Source organism: Mirounga angustirostris, unplaced genomic scaffold, assembly GCF_029215605.1.
Source record: "Mirounga angustirostris isolate CCGP_5_RB_7025 unplaced genomic scaffold, mMirAng1.0.hap1 SCAF_16, whole genome shotgun sequence".
Classification (NCBI taxonomy): Eukaryota; Metazoa; Chordata; class Mammalia; order Carnivora; family Phocidae; genus Mirounga; species Mirounga angustirostris.
Genome location: NW_026991724.1, coordinates 17,698,225 through 17,716,075, shown reverse-complemented (window position 1 = coordinate 17,716,075; position 17,851 = coordinate 17,698,225). Strand labels below are relative to the sequence as shown.

Genomic DNA, 17,851 nt, shown 5'->3' with positions numbered 1-17,851 from the left:
TGTGGGAACGCGTGGGGTGCGACGGGAGAGCCTTCAAGTTCCGCTTCCGGGCCTCGCTCCCGGCACGCTCAGCGGGCGCTGGGAGGTCCCGCCCCCTCTCGCCAGCCGCGGCCAGGTGGAGGCGGCGGCGGAAGTGAACGGAACGGTTTCTGCGGCGGGTGAGGCCCTGGGCGGGTTGGGAAGGTGGGGTCGCAGTAGAGTCCCGAGTGCAGCCATCCTCTGTTCACAGCCCAAGGTCTCGGGCTGACGGACCTGGCGTGGGCGTTTGGGGCCGCCAGGGTTTCCGTCTGTTTCGGATTCTCGAGGACCTTTCTAGAGTCCTTATGGGGCGGCTGAGAGCCCCTCCTGGGCTGGCAAGAGAACTGGGAAACGGTTCTGTTCGGTGACTTCCACGGGGACCTGGATTATACTACTTGGCGCCTCCTCTCAGCGACAGAGACTCGAACCGCAAACATACGGAACTCCAAGCATCGCACCCCTAGCTGGGCCACGTTTCTTGGATTCAGGGAACTGCTTATGGGCTCGCTTTTCCCAGTCACTGTGTTGAGTAGTTGGAAACCGGTCCATTCACCACACAGCCAGAGCGGCCCTGTAAAAGCGTACATCTGACGTGGACATTTTTGTGCTTAAAACTCTTGAGTGGCTCCCAGTGCATGTAGAACAAAATCCAAACATCTTTCCGAACCCAGCTTGGCCCAGTGTGATTTGCAGAAGCCCACCGGTATAGCCTATTTTACCTCTGCTCAGAGTGCTTCAGTCACTCAGGCTTTTGTCAGTTTTTGCTTATGCACTTAGTTATTTTTCCCCCCCGTAGGGAAAATAGGGGTAGGGGAAAAGTAGGGCTAAGGTTTCCAGAAACATAAGCACTACTCTTCCATAACTTTTAACCTGGCTTATCTTGCATGTCTCAATTTAAATGCCACCTTCCTCAGTCTTTCCATAGCCTTGTTACTCTTTTTAATAGCATCCTGCATATTTCCTTTCTTGCACCCATACAGTCTGGGATTGTTTATCCTTAGTCTCTCCCTCATGAAAACCTAATCTGTTGGAGGACAAAGATCTCCTTTTTTTGTTTATGGGAGTCCTCCAGTCCCAAATGCGGTGTTTGGCATTGTGTAAATTTTACTAAAATTTTGAATGAATGAAGCAAATACCTGCTCTGAAGTCTGACAGGTAATCCACTTGGGGCTTGGCAGGGTGGTTTCCATTCCCTCCTTATAAACCATCACTTGAGTTGACAGGTTTTGGAGAATGAGGAGGGGGGTGTCAAAATATCTCTTGAATCTGGAGTGTGGCTCCTTTTGGGAGAAGACAAGTTGTAATAATAAATGAGGGGATTTCTCAGTAGATGTGTAGTTCTCACCCAGAGAGGTTACAGGACATGTTTCCCACCTGCAAGCATTTATTTACATTTATATGAAACCAGTAACCTCTCCGGTGTGAAAAAAAACTGTAGTCCTTTGTAAAGCTCAAGCAAGAGCACAGACAAAAAGGGAATTCCATAGATTAGAATACTACACTGTTAACCTTTAAATGACTTCAGAGTTGATCCCACATACCCCACAGGATAAGGGTTTCAGGGTTCTCCACAGTATGTACCCCACTGACATGTTTGACTCCTTGTTCAGTTTTACTTCAGCTAAACTGGTTTATTCACTGCGCATGACTGAGTCTTTCTAATCTGGTGAAGTGCCCTCTCCCTCCCATGCTTGCCTAAATCGTAGCCATCTTTTAAGTCTTCACTGAACATTCAGCCGGATGTGGCCATTTCTTTCTACTGTAGCATTTTTTTGGTTACAGTTTTCTTTCTTTCTTTTTTTTTTTTTAAAGATTTTATTTATTTATTTGACAGAGACACAGCGAGAGAGGGAACACAAGCAGGGGGGAGTGGAAGAGGAAGAAGCAGAATTCCCGCCGAGCAGGGAGCCCGATGCGGGGCTTGATCCCAGAGCTCTGGGATCATGACCTGAGCCAAAGGCAGACGCTTAACGACTGAGCCACCCAGGCGTCCCGGACATAGTTTTCTAAAGCACATTATGGATTCTGATAGTTGTACTCTTTTTTTTTTTTTTTTTAATTAGCAGGAGATGTTCACAGTTGATTCTTTTTTTTTTTTTAAAGATTTATTTTTATTTATTTGACAGAGAGAGAGAGAGCGAGAGACGGAACACAAGCTGGGGGAGTGGGAGAGGGAGAAGCAGGCTTCCCGCCGAGCAGGGAGCCCGATGCGGGGCTCGATCCCAGGACCCTGGGATCATGACCTGAGCCGAAGGCAGACGCTGAACCGACTGAGCCACCCAGGTGCCCCGTTCACAGTTGATTCTAGCAAAGCTTTTTAACCTATAGGTTGCAGCCCACCAATTATGAAATCAATTTAGTGGATCATGATCAATTTATTTTTTAAAAGTTTTATTTATTTATTTGAGAGAGAGACAGAGCTGACCACAGAGATAGCGAGAGAGAACATCAAGCAGGGTGGAGGGAGAGGGAGAAGCAGGCTCCTGGATGAGCAGGGAGCCCGACACAGGGCTTGATCCCAGGACTCTGGGATCATGACCTGAGCCGAAGGCAGACTTAACTGACTGAGCCACCCAGGCACCCCAGATCGTGATCAATTTAAAAAAAATGAAATAGAGTAGAATATATCAGAGGGCCTTGCTGACAGGAAGGCTAAATACTGTTTAGTGAAAGCTTATGTTTATGTGTGTGTGTTGTGTCTTGATGTAAAGTATATTTCTTACTGAGGTTGCCACAAAGTTTGAGAGCCACTAGATGAGAGGATGGATACACTGAGATTTTAGAAGTCGAGTTTCACTGAAGGATAAATTGACTACTTTGAACCAGACCACTGACTGCCTCAGTCTTTTCTTTTTTTTTTTTTTTTAAAGATTTTATTTATTTGACAGAGAGAGACACAGTGAGAGAGGGAACACAAGCAGGGGGAGTGGGAGAGGGAGAAGCAGGCTTCCCGCAGAGCAGGGAGTCTGATGCGGGGCTCGATCCCAGGACCCTGGGATCATGACCTGAGCCGAAGACAGATGCTTAACGACTGAGCCACCCAGGCGCCCCTGCCTCAGTCTTTTCAGAAAAGATTTTCCCCGTCCTCATTTGTAAGAATTCAGTGTTCGGGGCGTTTGGTTAGTCTAGATAACTTCAAGAGAAAGGCCATAATTCTGGCCAATTAAGTGCCTTAGGGACGTTTTAGGGATCTATGGAGTAGGCATTCTTTCTAAGGTTTCCTGAAGAAGGATCAGTGTTTAACAGGAAATGAAGGGAAGTGTGGAACACTTGATGTTTTCTGAGGGTAAGAGGCAGGATGCTGGAAGAGCTCAGACTTGCAGAGAGGTGCCTTCAGACTTTGAGGTGTGGTGTTTCTCTGTCAGAAGTAGATCTCTGCGGAAATAGCGCACACAAGACATGAATCTGGCAACATTTATTTGAAGGATGTTTTTTAGATGAATATTCTTTTATTTTTTTAAAGATTTTATTTATTTATTCATGAGAGACAGAGAGAGAGGCAGGGGGAGAAGCAGGCTCCCAAGGAGCAAGGAGCCTGATGTGGGACTCGATCCCAGGACTCTGGGATCATGACCTGAGCCAAAGGCAGATGCTCAACCATCTGAGCCACCCGAGTGCCCTAGATGAATATTCTTTTAAATTTTTATTTCTTTAGGGGTGCCTGGGTGGCTGAGTGGGTTAAGTGGCTGCCTTCAGCTCAGGTCATGATCCCAGGGTCCCTGCTCATCAGGAAGTGTGTTTCTTCCTCTCCCTCTGCCCCTCTGCGTGTTTGTGCGCGCGCGCACTCTCTAATAAAATCTTAAAAAAATTTTTTTTAATTTCTGTAATCTCTATACCCAATGTGGGGCTCTAACTCAAGACCCTGAAATCCAGAGTTGCACACTCTATAAAGAATGAGCCAGACAGGCACCCCTAGATGAAGACTTTTTAAAATTGCTTTTAAAACCAAACATTGAGTAAGAAGTACTGGTTACTAAAAAATGGTCAGGCATAAAGAATGACAGTATCGTGAACCTCTTTAATCCTACCACCCATTTATGGAAGAAACAGTGCTATTTTGAAGTCCCCTCTGTGGCCCTCCTTGATCCCAGGCTTTTCCTTTCCCTCTTAAGGGTAACCACGGTCCTCGTTCCCTTCTATGGCTTTTTAGTGTGATCCCTAAAGGATATATGGTTTTTGTTTTGCATAATTATAATTTTATATAAATGTAATCATACTGTATGTATTCTGTGATTTGCTAATTTTTTGGCTCAACATATTTCTGGGATGTTTGCTTATAGCTGTGGTTTATTTGTTTAGATGAAGGTTTTCCTAGTTTGTTCGAATTGCTCTTTATTATTTTTCCCTTTTTTTTTTTTTTAAAGATTTTATTTCTTTATTTGTCAGAGAGAGAGAACACACAAGCAGGGGGAGAAGCAGAATCCCCGCTGAGCAGGGAGCCCAATGCGGAACTCGATCCCAGGACCCTGAGATCATGACCTGAGCCCAAGGCAGACGTTTAACCCGACTGAGCCACCCAGGCGTCCCTTCATTATTTTTCCTTAAACTAAGTGTGTTTGATATACTGAGGCCGTATTGGCGGCACTCTTTTACCACCACCCCAGTCTCTGTTTCTCCTTTCCTATTAGCCTCCTGTTCCCTCTGCTTTAGTTCTCTTCTCACATGCCTTTACTTTGAGGCTCATTTGACCTGTGTTGGAATCACTGAGGACTGCTGAAGTTTCCAGATAGCTTTATGAATTTATGTATTATAGTTTTTGATGTTATATGCTGAATATAAAATCAGATAACTTGCTGGAAAGATTAAAATACTGATTAACAAATATTTTCAGGGGCTTTGACAGTTTTGTGTATTTCTTGATTTTTTTTTTTCCTTTTTCTTTTTGGTCTTTAAAATTTTTTTTCTCTCCATTTTGGGTATTATGATGTGAATAGATTTCAGACGATTAGACCTGTCCACAGGAAGTGAGCTGGCAAGGCTGCGTTTCTGTGCTAAAACCGAGGAGCTGATTGGCACCATGAAAGTCTTCTGCGGGCGGGCCAATCCGACCACTGGATCTGTGGAGTGGCTGGAGGAGGATGAGCACTATGATTACCACCAGGAGATTGCAAGGTAACAAGGGTGTGTTCACAATTGGTTGCAGCTGGGTGGGGCATTTGATCTCAAAGCAGGAGCCCTGGAATGGGATCTGAATATGGACTAGGCATTACCTAGTGCTGCTCTTCAGGGCAGATATTGGTCATGAGCAGGTCTGCTTAGCCAGATAGGTTTGTGTGGGAGTGAGGCAAAGTCATTTCTGTGTGGAGAGTCAGATATCACGTAGCAGCCTTATTGGAGTCTTGGAGGGTCTGTCTCATGGAGCAAAGAGGACCCAAGGGTCAGTAGTAGTAGTAGTAGTTAGTAGTAGTAGTAGTAGTAGTAGTAGTAGTAGTAGTAGTAGTAGTAATAGTAGTTAGTAGTAGTAGTAGTTGGTAGTGGTAGTGTTTATGAAATTTAATCATTTACTTGTGCTACCGAAATGGTGCTACATTTAACATATGGTTAAATTCTCTTGAATGGAAAAAGTGAAAAAATGTGTCTTTTTTTTCCTTGGATGGGATCTTTAAACCTGCGTAAGCGAGTTACTGTTCTTTAGCAATCATTAAGTGCATACAACATGCTAGCACCGTGCTAGGACTGTGAATACCAAAATGAAGATGATAGGGTTCCCATCCTCAAGGGACATGCAGTTTGTGTTTTAAGATTTTATTTATTTGTCAGAGAGAGAGAGACAGCACAAGCAGGGGAAATGACAGGCAGAGGGAGAGGGAGAAGCAGGCTCCCCGCTGAGCAAGGAGCCTGATGGGGGACTTGATCCCAGGACCCTGGGATCATGACCTGAGCCGAAGGCAGACGCTAACCAACTGAGCCACCCAGGCGTCCCAGGGATATGCCGTTTTGTCAAGAGACAGACATAGAAAAAATTATGACAGTGAGAGAAAGACCAGTGGATACAGGCACAAGAGTTCATGGAAGCAGCAAGAACAGCTGGGCTGGGGAGTGATAGTTGAGTGATTTCCCAAATCTAGAAGGAGGGAAATTGCTTTCTGAGCTGCAGGGATTCCATGTAACCTTCCAGATGAACTGATTTGGGGGGTTGCAAGCAGTTTGAAGGGGCTGGAATGGGGTACAAAAGCAGGGCTGTGGTGAGAGAGGATACTGAAAAAGGTAGGCAGGGTCATATTGTGAAGGGTGGTGGCAAAATGCAGGAAGAGGAGCATGAGAGTAAGTCTGGGCTCTGCCTTGTCTCAAGTCTGACATTGGTCAAGCTGCTTCACTTCCTGGAGCCTCAGTATGATAATACATGGCTTGATATATGTAATAATGTACATTTCTTCATATATCTTTATTTTAAGGTTGATGAGTGAGTGAAATACAGTGTGTGGTGCAGAATAAGGGATCAAAAACATTACCTTCTTTCTAAAGATATGGGACATTATTTTCTGAGTGATTGAGATGTTAAACAGGGAACAAACAGATTAGGTTGCGTTTTGGAACGTTTACTGAGAACAGTGTGGAAAGTGGGTTGGAGGGAGCGGAATCCATTTGGGTGCTATTGCAACCCCACAGGTGAGGCAGTAGAGGTGGGGAGAGGAGGAGACAGCTTCGAGGGGGCTTGAGTTTGGTAACTCACTGGATGCAGTGAAGGAACGAGAGAGAAAATTAAAGAAGCACCCAAGATTTCTGGTTAGAGTGAAGGAGTGGAAGGAGCTGTTGTTCCCGAGGGAGAACACAGGAGAAATGGGTGTTGCTGGGAAGAGGAAGGTGATGGAGATTAGGTATCTGGGTTTGGACATCCAGGTAGAGATGCCAGTGGGCAGATAAACATGGGTCTGGAGCCAATTTGCAGTTGTTAGAATTGAAACTAGAGGAGATTGCAGGCTCTCAGAGAGGGTATGGAATGAGAAAGGTAGAGGGCTGAAGAAGGAATCCTGGAAGAGGGGAGGCAGGAGAACCAGGAGGGAATGGCCAGAAAGTGGGAAAGAGGTGAGCGTTCCAGGAAGAGGGAGTGTCCACCTGGGACAGAAATCCTGGATGTTACTGATGGAGTGGGCTAGTAGTGCTTTGGGGGAGTGATGTGTCTGTGGAGTGGTGGGGAGTGGTGGGGTGATGAAGCTGGGAAGATGGGGACCAGAAATGCCTCTTGAAAGGCAGAGAAAGGCAGAACCAGATTTCAACTACACATTCGTAGGTCGGTTCACATGTAAAAGCCTTGTTGTGCCATTAAAAAAATACAACAATGGGGCGCGTGGGTGGCTCAGATGGTAAAGCATCTGCCTTCGGCTCAGGTCATCGAGCCCCGCATAGGGCTCCCTGCTTGACGGGGAGCCTGTTTCTCCCTCTCCCTCTCCCTCTACTGTTCCCCCTACTTGTGCTCTCTCGCTCTCTCTGTCAAATAAATAAAATATTAAAAAAAAAATAAAAACAACAACACTATTCTTTTAGTACAGTGCTCCTCAAAGTGTAGGGTATGAACTATGTCACGCTTGCCTGGGGCACCAGTTCAAGTGCATATTTCCAGACTCTGCCCAGTTTTCTGGGTCAGGATCTATTTGCATGTATCATGGGAATCTGCGTTTAAAATAAGCTCTCCAGGCTGCTTGGTTGGCTCAGTCAGTAGAGCATGTCTGTGACTCTTTTTTTTTTTTTTTTTAATTTTATTTTATTATGTTATGTTAATCACCATACAATACATCATTAGTTTTTGATGTGGTGATGTATGTGACTCTTGATCTCAGGATTGTGAGTTCAAGCCTCATGTTGGTTAGGCGTAGAGCCTACTTTAAAAAAACAAAAACTCTCCCGTGATTCTGATGTTGACCCGAAGAGGGAGGTCCTCTGTTGATTGAGAGTGTCTGAGCTCTTACCTGGAACTCAAAAGGCATTTTTGGGCTGGGACTGCTGAGTTCTGGAGGTTTATCCTGATCCTGCCAGAGATTTTCCAAGTTTGTGAATTGTTGTGACAAAATACGGAAAAGCAGCTCTCCTCCCTTTAACAGCCTGTAGTTTGGTGAACTCTTCGTTCTCCCTCATGAGGTAAGGGAAAGTGCTGGGCATGACACCCCTCACTTACACAGCAGGTGTATACTTTTCCTGATTCGTCTCTGCAGTGTTGCATCTGTGATTATCCCAGGGTCCTGGGATCAAGCCCCTTGTAGGGCTCCCTGCTCAGCAGGGGAGTCTGCCTCTCCCCTTCCCCCTGCTCATGTTCTCTCTCACTCAATATCTCTCTTTCAAATAAATAAAATCTTAAAAAAAAAAAAAGTTTAAAAACGGGCCTGGATTAGAGATGTAAGGTACAGCACGGGGAATATAGTTAATAATATTGTAGTAACGTTACATGGTGACTACATTTACTCTAGTGAACGTTGAGTGTAGAATTGTCAAATCACTATGTTGTACACCTGAAACTGATGTCACATTGGGTATCAGTTATGGTTCAGTAATAAAAAATGAAAAATAAAATGGGCTGGCCTGGATGTTTGTTCCATCTGATTAGGAATGCATTATATATGTGAATGCTCTCATAGGTTGATGGATATCATTATTAGTAGAGGTTTCTGACTTGTCTTTTTGTTTTGTTTGTTTTTTAGATCATCCTATGCTGATATGCTGCATGACAAAGACAGAGTAAGTGTAAAAGGAAACCATTAGCTCGCTGTGGGGTTTGAAACCTGGAGTTACAAGGTTAAAATTTCCCTCAAAAAACCACAAAAACCATTTCCTCCAGAGGCATGATGGTAGAATAATGTAGATGGGCATCATGGCGCAGTGGTCGGGAAATCAGTCAGGAGGCTAGGGCCTACTTCCAGCTCTGCTGTTTACCTGAGTGTGACCTTGGAGAAGACATAAGACCTCTGCAGATCTTGTTCATTAGGATTTAAAAGGAATGGGATCTCTGTAGCTGATCTCCATTTTCTCTTCTAGATAAAAATTCTCTAATTACACAGGTTTACCTTGTATAGTCCTTTGTAATTTTAAAATCAAATCTCTAGAGGCCACAGCAGACTATTTTGTAGAGCACATCTGGCTTCCATTGCACGGTGACATTTCAGCTTTTTTTTTTTTCTTTTCTTTTCTCATTTTTGTTTCATCTGAGTTTTCTTTTCCTGTTTGAATTATGTTATAGTTCTGGTCTTAGGGTGGCAGCAACGCAGGTTTTTCTGGTCTATAAGAAACAGGGCTGGGGCGCCTGGGTGGCTCAGTTGGTTAAGCGACTGCCTTCGGCTCAGGTCATGATCCTGGAGTCCCGGGATCGAGTCCCACATCGGGCTCCGTGCTCGGCAGGGAGTCTGCTTCTCCCTCTGACCCTCCCCCCCCTCCTGCTCTCTCTCTCTCATTCTCTCTCTCAAATAAATAAATAAAATCTTTAAAAAAAAAAAAAAGAAGCAGGGCTTGACTAGTCATTCTCATCTGGATGGCTCAGAAATGGGGAGGCTTGAAGGAGAAGGATGCAGGGCCACAATTAAGAACTGAGCAATGCAGGGGCGCCTGAGTGGCTCAGTCGGTTAAGCGGCTGCCTTCAGCTCAGGTCATGATCCCAGAGTCCTGGGATCGAGCCCCGCATCGGGCTCCCTGCTCGGCGGAGAGCCTGCTTCTCCCTCTCCCCCTGTCTGCCGCTCTGCCTACTTGTGCTCTCTATCTCTGTTAAATAAATAAATAAAAATCTTTAAAAAAAAAAAAGAACTGAGCAGTGCAGGGCAGGAGAAGGATCAGGGGACATGGTCGTGAGGCTATGTTGATGGTGGGGTCTACTTCATCCAGCCCTGGTTAGCTGCTCAGCCTGCATAATTCTTGGCAACATCATGACAGAACAGTCTCCTTAAGCATCATTAGTTTGTAGGCCACACCAAGGGGGGCTAGGTGCCTCCCTGATTTTCATCAAATACCTGAGTGCCTTTGCTGAGCTGTTGGGGAATTACAGAATGTGGAACAAACATTGTTCCTGGTTTTGACTAATTTTCTCTAGCTTGATGGTCTTGGCTTCTTAGTGGATTCTTGGGTCTGTGAGCCTCTCTGATTTTAGTGTCATCTGCAAAGTGGATCCTTTTTGCCTCAGCTTCCAGGGTATTTGACAAATGGCATCGCCATCCTTTCAGGCAGGCCAGAAAGATGGCACCCTTTTCCTCATCTGAGCCTGCAATCTTTCGTCAAATCCTGTGCATCTTTCAGCCCCACTGCCTGCTCAGACCTAGTGTTGGCTTCTCTTTTTCTTTCTCTATCTAGCAGCCCAAGGGGTCTTTCTGAAATGCCAGTCTCTGTTATTCCTCTGCTTGAAACCCTGAGAATCCTCTTTAGCACCCTCCTTGGTGGCCTCTCATTGCTGTCAAGGTAAAATCCAAACTCCTTGGAGGAATGTTCCTGACTCTTTATTATTTACCCCTTTAACTCTCCCCCCCGCCCTTCTCCCTGTCAGGAAATGGAATCAGAATTTGCCGGGTAGTGGCAGAGCCAAGGTAAACTAATTTCTCTGTACTTTTGCATGTGCCTTACGTTCTGTTATTTTAGAACACTTCCATTGTCCCGTAAAATTAATCTCATGCCTGTTTGCAATCACTCCTGGTGCCCGCTCTCAACCCTCGGCTACCACTGATCGGCTTTCTGTCATTGCAGTTTTGCCTTTCCTAGAAATTTCATATAAATGAAATGATAGTCTTATGTGTCTGTTTTCCTTCATCATGTTTTTGAGGTTCATTCATGTTGAGTATATATTAATATTCAGTCCTTTTTATTGCTAAGTGATACTCCATTATATAGATTTACCATATTTTGTTTATCCATTTACCAGTTGATGGACATTTGGATTATTTTCAGTTTTGGCTATCGTAGTAGTCCTATTTGTAAACATTCACATGTAAGTGATGTGTGGACACATTTTCATTTCTTTGGGGTATATATGTATATGTGGAATTGCATATGTTAAATCCATATGTTAAACATACATTTAACCCTGGCTTTATTTTTTATTTATTTATTTATTTATTTTTAAAGATTTTATTTATTTATTTGAGAGAGAGAATGAGATAGAGAGAGAGCATGAGAGGGGGAAGGGTCAGAGGGAGAAGCAGACTCCCTGCTGAGCAGGGAGCCCGATGCGGGACTCGATCCCGGGACTCCAGGATCATGACCTGAGCCGAAGGCAGTCGCTTAACCAACTGAGCCACCCAGGCGCCCTTAACCCTGGCTTTAATTTCCATTTTTTCTAATGACTAATGATGTCAAATATCTTTTCATGTGGTTACTTGCCATCAGAATATCTTTGCTGGGGGTGCCTGGGTGGCTCAGTCGTTAAGTGTCTGCTTTCGGCTCGGGTCATGATCCCAGGGTCCTGGGATTGAGCCCTGCATTGGGCTCTGCTCAGCGGGAAGCCTGCTTCTCCCTCTCTCACTCCCCCTGCTTGTGTTCCAGCTCTCACTGTGTCTCTTTCTGTCAAATAAATAAATAAAAATCTTAAAAAAAAAAATTAGAATATCTTTGGTGTAGTCTAGGGTTATGAACACAGATACGATTCTTTTATTTTTTTAAAGATTTTATTTATTTGAGAGAGAGCGCATGCACACCTGCGCACAAGCAGGGGAAAGGGCAGAGAGAGAAGGAGAAGCAGGCTCCCCACTGAGCAGGGAACCCGATACAGGGCTCTATCCCAGGACCCCGGGATCATGACCTGAGCCGAAGGCAGACGCTTGCTTAACTGACTGAGCCACCCAGGCACCCCCATAGGTATGATTCTTGATAGACAGTGCCCAATTGCTTTTTTTTTTTTTAAAGATTTTGTTTATTTATTTGACAGAGAGAGAGACACAGTGAGAGAGGGAACATAAGCAGGGGGAGTGGGAGAGGGAGAAGCAGGCTTCCCGCCGAGCAGGGAGCCCGATGCGGGGCTCGATCCCAGGACCCTGGGATCATGACCTGAGCTGAAGGCAGACGTTCAATGACTGAGCCACCCAGGCGCCACCGCCCAATTGCTTTTTAAGAGGGCTTCGGTTTCACTGTAGTAGCTTTCAAAATTGGGTAATTAAAAAGTCATAGCTAATTTAATGGGTATCATTAATTGGAGGATACGCCGACCCTGGTTTACTGTTGAGGTTGGAGCTAACGAGGGTTCTCAGGTGATCAGCTCATGGCTGTACTGAAACTCCCAGGCCAATTCCCAGTTCTCCTCTCCTTCTGTTATCCTATAGCCACACAAAGAAAACCATACCCCCCTGCTTTGCGGGGATGTAATGTGTTTGGAAGGCAGCTGTGCTCCCCACTTTACCATCAACTTGATATAATATATTTGTTGTTCAGTTTCCTAGTTTGACAAATCCTGGCAATTGCCATACTGATTTTCTTAAAATTTTTTTTTATTGTGGTAAAAAGCACAGAACATAAAATACCATACTGATTTTATCTAAGACATAAATGCACTTCCTTTAAGAGTCAAATAGTTCTGTAAGGCTTATTGTGAAAAATAGCAGTCCCCTGGTGTGTATTTCCCCCAGACAAAACCTTTTAATGCTTAACCTCAGAGGCAGCCTCATTGTTTCTTTTTGAGCTGTTTGTTTTATTTTTGCTTCCATATATAAGTAGCTATTCTCTTGACTTCCCTGTTGAGAGCTGAGAATTGGGTTTTCTTTCATCTCCTCCTTCCAGCTCATTCCCCTCTCCTCCCAATGCAGTTTATAATTTTTGCTGAATCAATATTCAGTGTTTCAGGCAAGTCAAACTCTATGTACCGCTGTTTAGTATCTCTTTCTGAAAGGTGGTTATGAGGTAAGCACTTACGTAAATCTGTGTTTGTTAAAATCATGTGTTTACTTTATTAGAACTGTGGAAACACTATTCATAGGTGAGCTGTATGGTATACTCCGATCACTTTGCCTTTCTTGCATAACTCTTTCCTAATAATGGTCTTCTTTTTGCTTTGTTTCCTATGTATACATCATTCTTTTATGCCCAAACTTTCCCCCAGTAGTCCAAATTTCCTTTCAGAAGGAAAGGTCAAAACAGTTGGCTAATTTTTTTTTTTAAGATTTTATTTATTTATTTGACATGGGGGGGCGGGGCACAAGCAGGCAGAGCAGCAGCAGAGGGAGAGGGAGAAGCAGACCCCCCTACTGAGCAGGGAGCCCAGTGTGGGGCTCAATCCCAGACCCTGGCATCATGACCTGAGCTGAAGGCAGACACTTAACTGACTGAGCCACCCAGGCGCCCCAGCAATCGGCTATTCTTTCAGTTTTGTCTTCTTGGAGATTATCTCTGGGATCATTTTGACCTGCTTTAGTCCAGACTGGGTGCTCTACAGACTTGCTGTGTATCTGTCATCCTGGGTTTCTTGTTTATTGTCCTGCAGATTTCCTTCATTTCTCTTTTTAGATTGAGTCCTGTTTCCTGGCTCCCGGGTGTTCCTCTGTGGTTCACTCTCTCTTTTTGGCAAAGCACATTCTTCCTCAGTTTCTTATGAGAGGGTGCATGGGAGGTGAGTGTTTTGAAACTTTGCTAATCCTAAAACTTCTTTATTCTGTCCTTACACTTAAGACTTAGGCTGAATATGGATTCTAGTTTGGAAATCACTTCCCATCAGAATTTTGACATTATCCATTTTCTTTTCTTTTTTAATTTTTGAATTTTGGGGGGCTCGAACTCAGAACTCGGAGATCAAGGGTCGCCTGCTCCACCAACTAAGCCAGCCAGACACCCCTATCCATTTTCTTTCAGAGTTCAGTGCTGCTATGTTGAGATCTGGTACCATTCTTGTTCTTTAAAATACTTGTGACATACAGAAGAATAAAACATGTGTGCACAGTTTAAAAAAGAATAATAAAATAAATGCTCATACACTTACCACTCAGCTTAAGAAACAGAACATTACCGTTACTCAGAATTCCCGTGTGTTCCTAGATTGTATTCCCTTCCCTCCCCTCAGAAGTTTCCACTGTCTTGAATTTTCTATCAGTCACTCTCTTGCTTTTCTTTGTAGTTTCACCACCTACTCTGTATTAAAAAGTAAATTCTTAGTTTTGCCTGTTTCTGAACTTCATATAATGGAGTCATACTGTGTTTATACTTTATGACTTGCCTCTTTGCTCACCATTATTTTTGCGATTCATCCATTTTGCATGTAGCTGTAGTTCATTCACTACTGGATACACTTATCCATTGTATAAGTGTATCATTACTTACCTATTCTGTTGGTAGACTTTGGGGTTGTTTCTAGCTTCTTGCTGTTGTAAGTGGTGCTGCTAGAACATTCCATGACCTGTACTCTGGTGCATATGCACACTTTTCTCTAGGTTGTGTATACCTAGGACTGGAGTTGCTGCCTGTTGAGTTTGTTCAGCTTTAGTAGGTAATGTCAGAGTCTCTCCCAAAGCGGTCATGCCTCTCTACATTCTCTTACTTGTGAGTGATCGTTCTTGTTGTTTCATATCCTTGCTAATATTTGGTATTAACCAGTTTTTACATTCTTGTCAATCTGATAGGTATGAACTACTCTGTCAGTGTAGTTTTAATTTGCATTCCTCTGGTTACTACTAAGTATGAGTTCTTTTTGTTTGTTCATTGGCTTTTCATGTTTTTTGTGACTTGGTAATTTACAGGAGTTCTTTATATATTTTGGGGCTAATCACCTGTCAGTTACATGTATTGTAGGTGTCTTTGTGGGTTGTTTTTTCATCTGATAAATGCAAGTTCTTAATGTCAAATTTATTTTATATGTCCTTTATTGGCTGGTACTTTTTGTCTCTTGTTTAAGAAATCCTTCCCTTTGCCAAGGTTTTAAAGGCTATTGGCGATATATAAAATTTCAGTTGATTTTTATTTATCAATTTGAAATTTTGTAATCTTCCTAAGTTTACTTAGTTGTAGTAATTATCTGTAGGTATTTTGGGTTTTTACAGACATTCACGTGTGAATAATAACAATGTTCTTTCTAGACCTTACTTCATTTTTTCTTGCTCTAGTATGTTGGATAGAATTCTCAGGATAAAGTCCACTTCATCTGATTTTTAAAAAATTTATTTGCTGGGGCGCCTGGGTGGCTCAGTCGTTAAGCGTCTGCCTTCGGCTCAGGTCATGATCCCAGGGTCCTGGGATCGAGTCCCACATCGGGCTCCCTGCTCGGCAAGAAGCCTGCTTCTCCCTCTCCCTCTCCCCCAGCTTGTGTTCCCTCTCTCGCTGTGTCTCTCTCTGTCAAATAAATAAATAAAATCTTAAAAAAAAAAAAAATTTGCTAAAAGTTGTTCATAATCTTCAATATCTGCAGCATATATACCGATGCTCCAGCTCACCACTCCCTGCCTTATTCCCAGTTTTTGGTTACTTCTCCTCCCCCCACTTTTTTTGGGACTTATCAGAGGTTCATCAATTTCAGTAGATTTTTGAAATAACTTTTATTAAAAAATCCTATAAAATCTCTATATTCCCTAGTTCATTAATCTTTGTGTTTTATTATTTTTATTTATCTGCTGATTTGGCAGTTACACTGCAGTCCTCTTTCTAATTTTTTGAGGTGGATGCTTACCTTATCGTTTGTCTTTTCTAGTATATGTGCTGCCGAAGCTAGCACTATCGTTTGTCTTTTCTAGTATGTTTCTCTCCAAATAGTGCTTTTAGGTGTACCCCCTGAGTTTTGATATGTAATTTTTAAAAATTCAGTTCTAGATATTTTCTAATCTCTTTTGATTTAGTTTTTTTACCTGTGATTTTAGAATTTCTCAATGTTCAAAAGTCTCTTTAGTTATATTTTTGTTACTGAGATTCCTAACCTGATTGCACTCAGGTCAGAGAATATTGTCCTTTTGATACCAATCTTCTGTTTGTTGTGTACTGTTGCATAACAAATTATCCCAAAATTTAATGGCTGAAGAGTGTTATCATCTCACCATTTCTGTGGGTTTGAAATCTGGGCTCAGCTTCACTGCGCCCCTGGCTCTGGGTTTCTGGCAGGCTGTCATCAAGGGGTCAGCTGGTCATGCAGTCATCTTAAGGCTCAATTGGGAGGAATCCACTTCTAGGTGTTTGGCTTCTTAATGTTTCTTACTAACTTGCCAGCTCATTAGTCATTTAAAAAGATTTGCAAGTATTCCCCCCATCATTATTAGTTCTTTTCAACAGAAGGGTCAGGGTACCTCTTGAGCCAAACTGTTACAGTTAGCACATGTATCTGTTTAAGCTACCAAATACCTGAACTAAAAACAAAGAAATGATTTCCTGGGGAGGGGATTATTTTGTAGACCAGGAACCTGTGTGAATTAGAGTCCAGTCAGGAAACCCAAAGCCAGGTTAGTCCCTTTCAACAGAGGGACTTGGTAACACAGATGTGGGAGGCCTGGGAAGCAAATGGGAGCACCGAGGTTCCCTAGTGGCAGCAGTTGCGGGAAGCAGCTCCGTTGTCTGGGGCTGCAGAAACACCGAGAAGAGTGGGATTCTTGAGCCCGGAAGCGTGGGAGAGGCCCTGTGGAACTGGGGGGGCAGCTGCTGGCGTGCTGCTGCCGTTTGAGGGGCGCGAGGCGGCTGGTGGTGAGAGGACGGCGAGGAGCTGCCTTTGGAGCCGGCCGCCGCTCCTGGGAGGACCCTGAGGAAAGCAGCAGCCGTTTGGGAAGGAGCAAATTTTCTCCGCCCTGCCAGTTGCCCTCTAGTTTCCCTCTTGTCCCTACCGAATAGCTGGCAAAGGAGAGTGTGGTTGGCAGAGCCCCAGCCCCTCGAAGCAGAGTACAGAGGAGGAGTGGGTGTGGAGGGGAGGGACAGTCGCCAAATAAAGGGCAAGAGGCTGACCCAGTGCTCTTGGAGTCTCACAAGGCCTGCCTGACCCAGCTACCCAGGGCTGTTCCTTGAGGCCAGAAAGCCATGGCTTCATGACTTACACTGTTGCTGCCAGCCATGAGTCCCACACTTCACAAAGTACCTTTCCGTTTATTTCCAGTAACTGGTATGAAGTGACAGCTGTTTTCTCCTCTTCTCTTAGAATATAAAATATTACCAAGGTATCCGGGCTGCTGTGAGCAGGGTGAAGGACAGAGGACAGAAGGCCTTGGTTCTTGACATTGGCACTGGCACAGGACTCTTGTCGATGATGGCGGTCACGGCAGGGGCTGACTTCTGCTATGCCATTGAGGTGAGCCACGCTCTTCAGGTGTGTGTCCTGTGTCTTATGTGGGGAGTCCCTCATGCACCTTGCCTGTCCTTTGTTCACACACGTTCATGGAGTGTTCACTCTGTGCCAAGCACAGGGCCGGGTTCTAAGGATATGGAGATGAATCAGACATAATTCCTTCCTCCGGGGGCTCATTTTCTCCTCGGAAAACAGCAGTTCTCAGCCTTGGTTGCATGTCAGAATCACTAAATAGCTTCAAAAAATACTGATGCCTAACTGCCCTCTTCCCCCCCAGTTTTAATTTAATTATTCTGGGATGGGGCCTAGGCATTGGGAGTTTTGACTCTGCACCAAGGTTGAGATCTGCTAGCGTAAATGTCCCCACAGAACCAGCTTTCTTACTATGTTTGTCAAGAATTGGGTGTTTAGGGACACCTGGGTGGGCTCAGTCAGTTAAGTGTATGCCTTTGGCTTGGGTCATGATCTCAGGGTCCTGGGATCAAGCCCCGCATCGGGCTCCCTGCCCAGCAGGGAGTCTGCTTCTCCCTCTCTCTGTCTTTGCCTGCTGTTCCCCCCTGCTTGTGTGCTCGCTCTCTCTCAAATAAATAAATAAAATCTTTAAAAAAAAGAATTGGGTGTTTAATATATGATTAAACATACAGTTTTTCTGGTAATGTCAATAATGCATTCCATTATAGAAAGTATGGTAAATGTAAA

General features: G+C 44.1%; 1 protein-coding gene across 5 annotated transcripts in view; it reads left to right on the top strand.

Annotated features, from left to right (window-relative positions):
• Positions 1 to 18: 18 nt before the first annotated feature.
• The window catches only part of PRMT7 (protein arginine methyltransferase 7), a 96,750-nt gene continuing 78,917 nt past the window's right edge, over positions 19 to 17,851 (top strand). For 4 of the 5 annotated variants that reach the window (XM_054511277.2, XM_064580699.1, XM_064580698.1 and 1 more), the window contains exons 1-5: positions 20 to 158; positions 2,145 to 2,301; positions 4,953 to 5,130; positions 8,652 to 8,688; positions 17,006 to 17,155. In XM_054511277.2, the coding sequence (XP_054367252.1) occupies positions 2,226 to 2,301; positions 4,953 to 5,130; positions 8,652 to 8,688; positions 17,006 to 17,155 (441 nt within the window). In that variant the 5' untranslated portion in view covers positions 20 to 158; positions 2,145 to 2,225. Of the gene's footprint in view, positions 159 to 2,144; positions 2,302 to 4,952; positions 5,131 to 8,651; positions 8,689 to 17,005; positions 17,156 to 17,851 lie in introns of all 5 variants that reach the window. The other variant, XM_045890854.3, reaches the window with a different exon arrangement.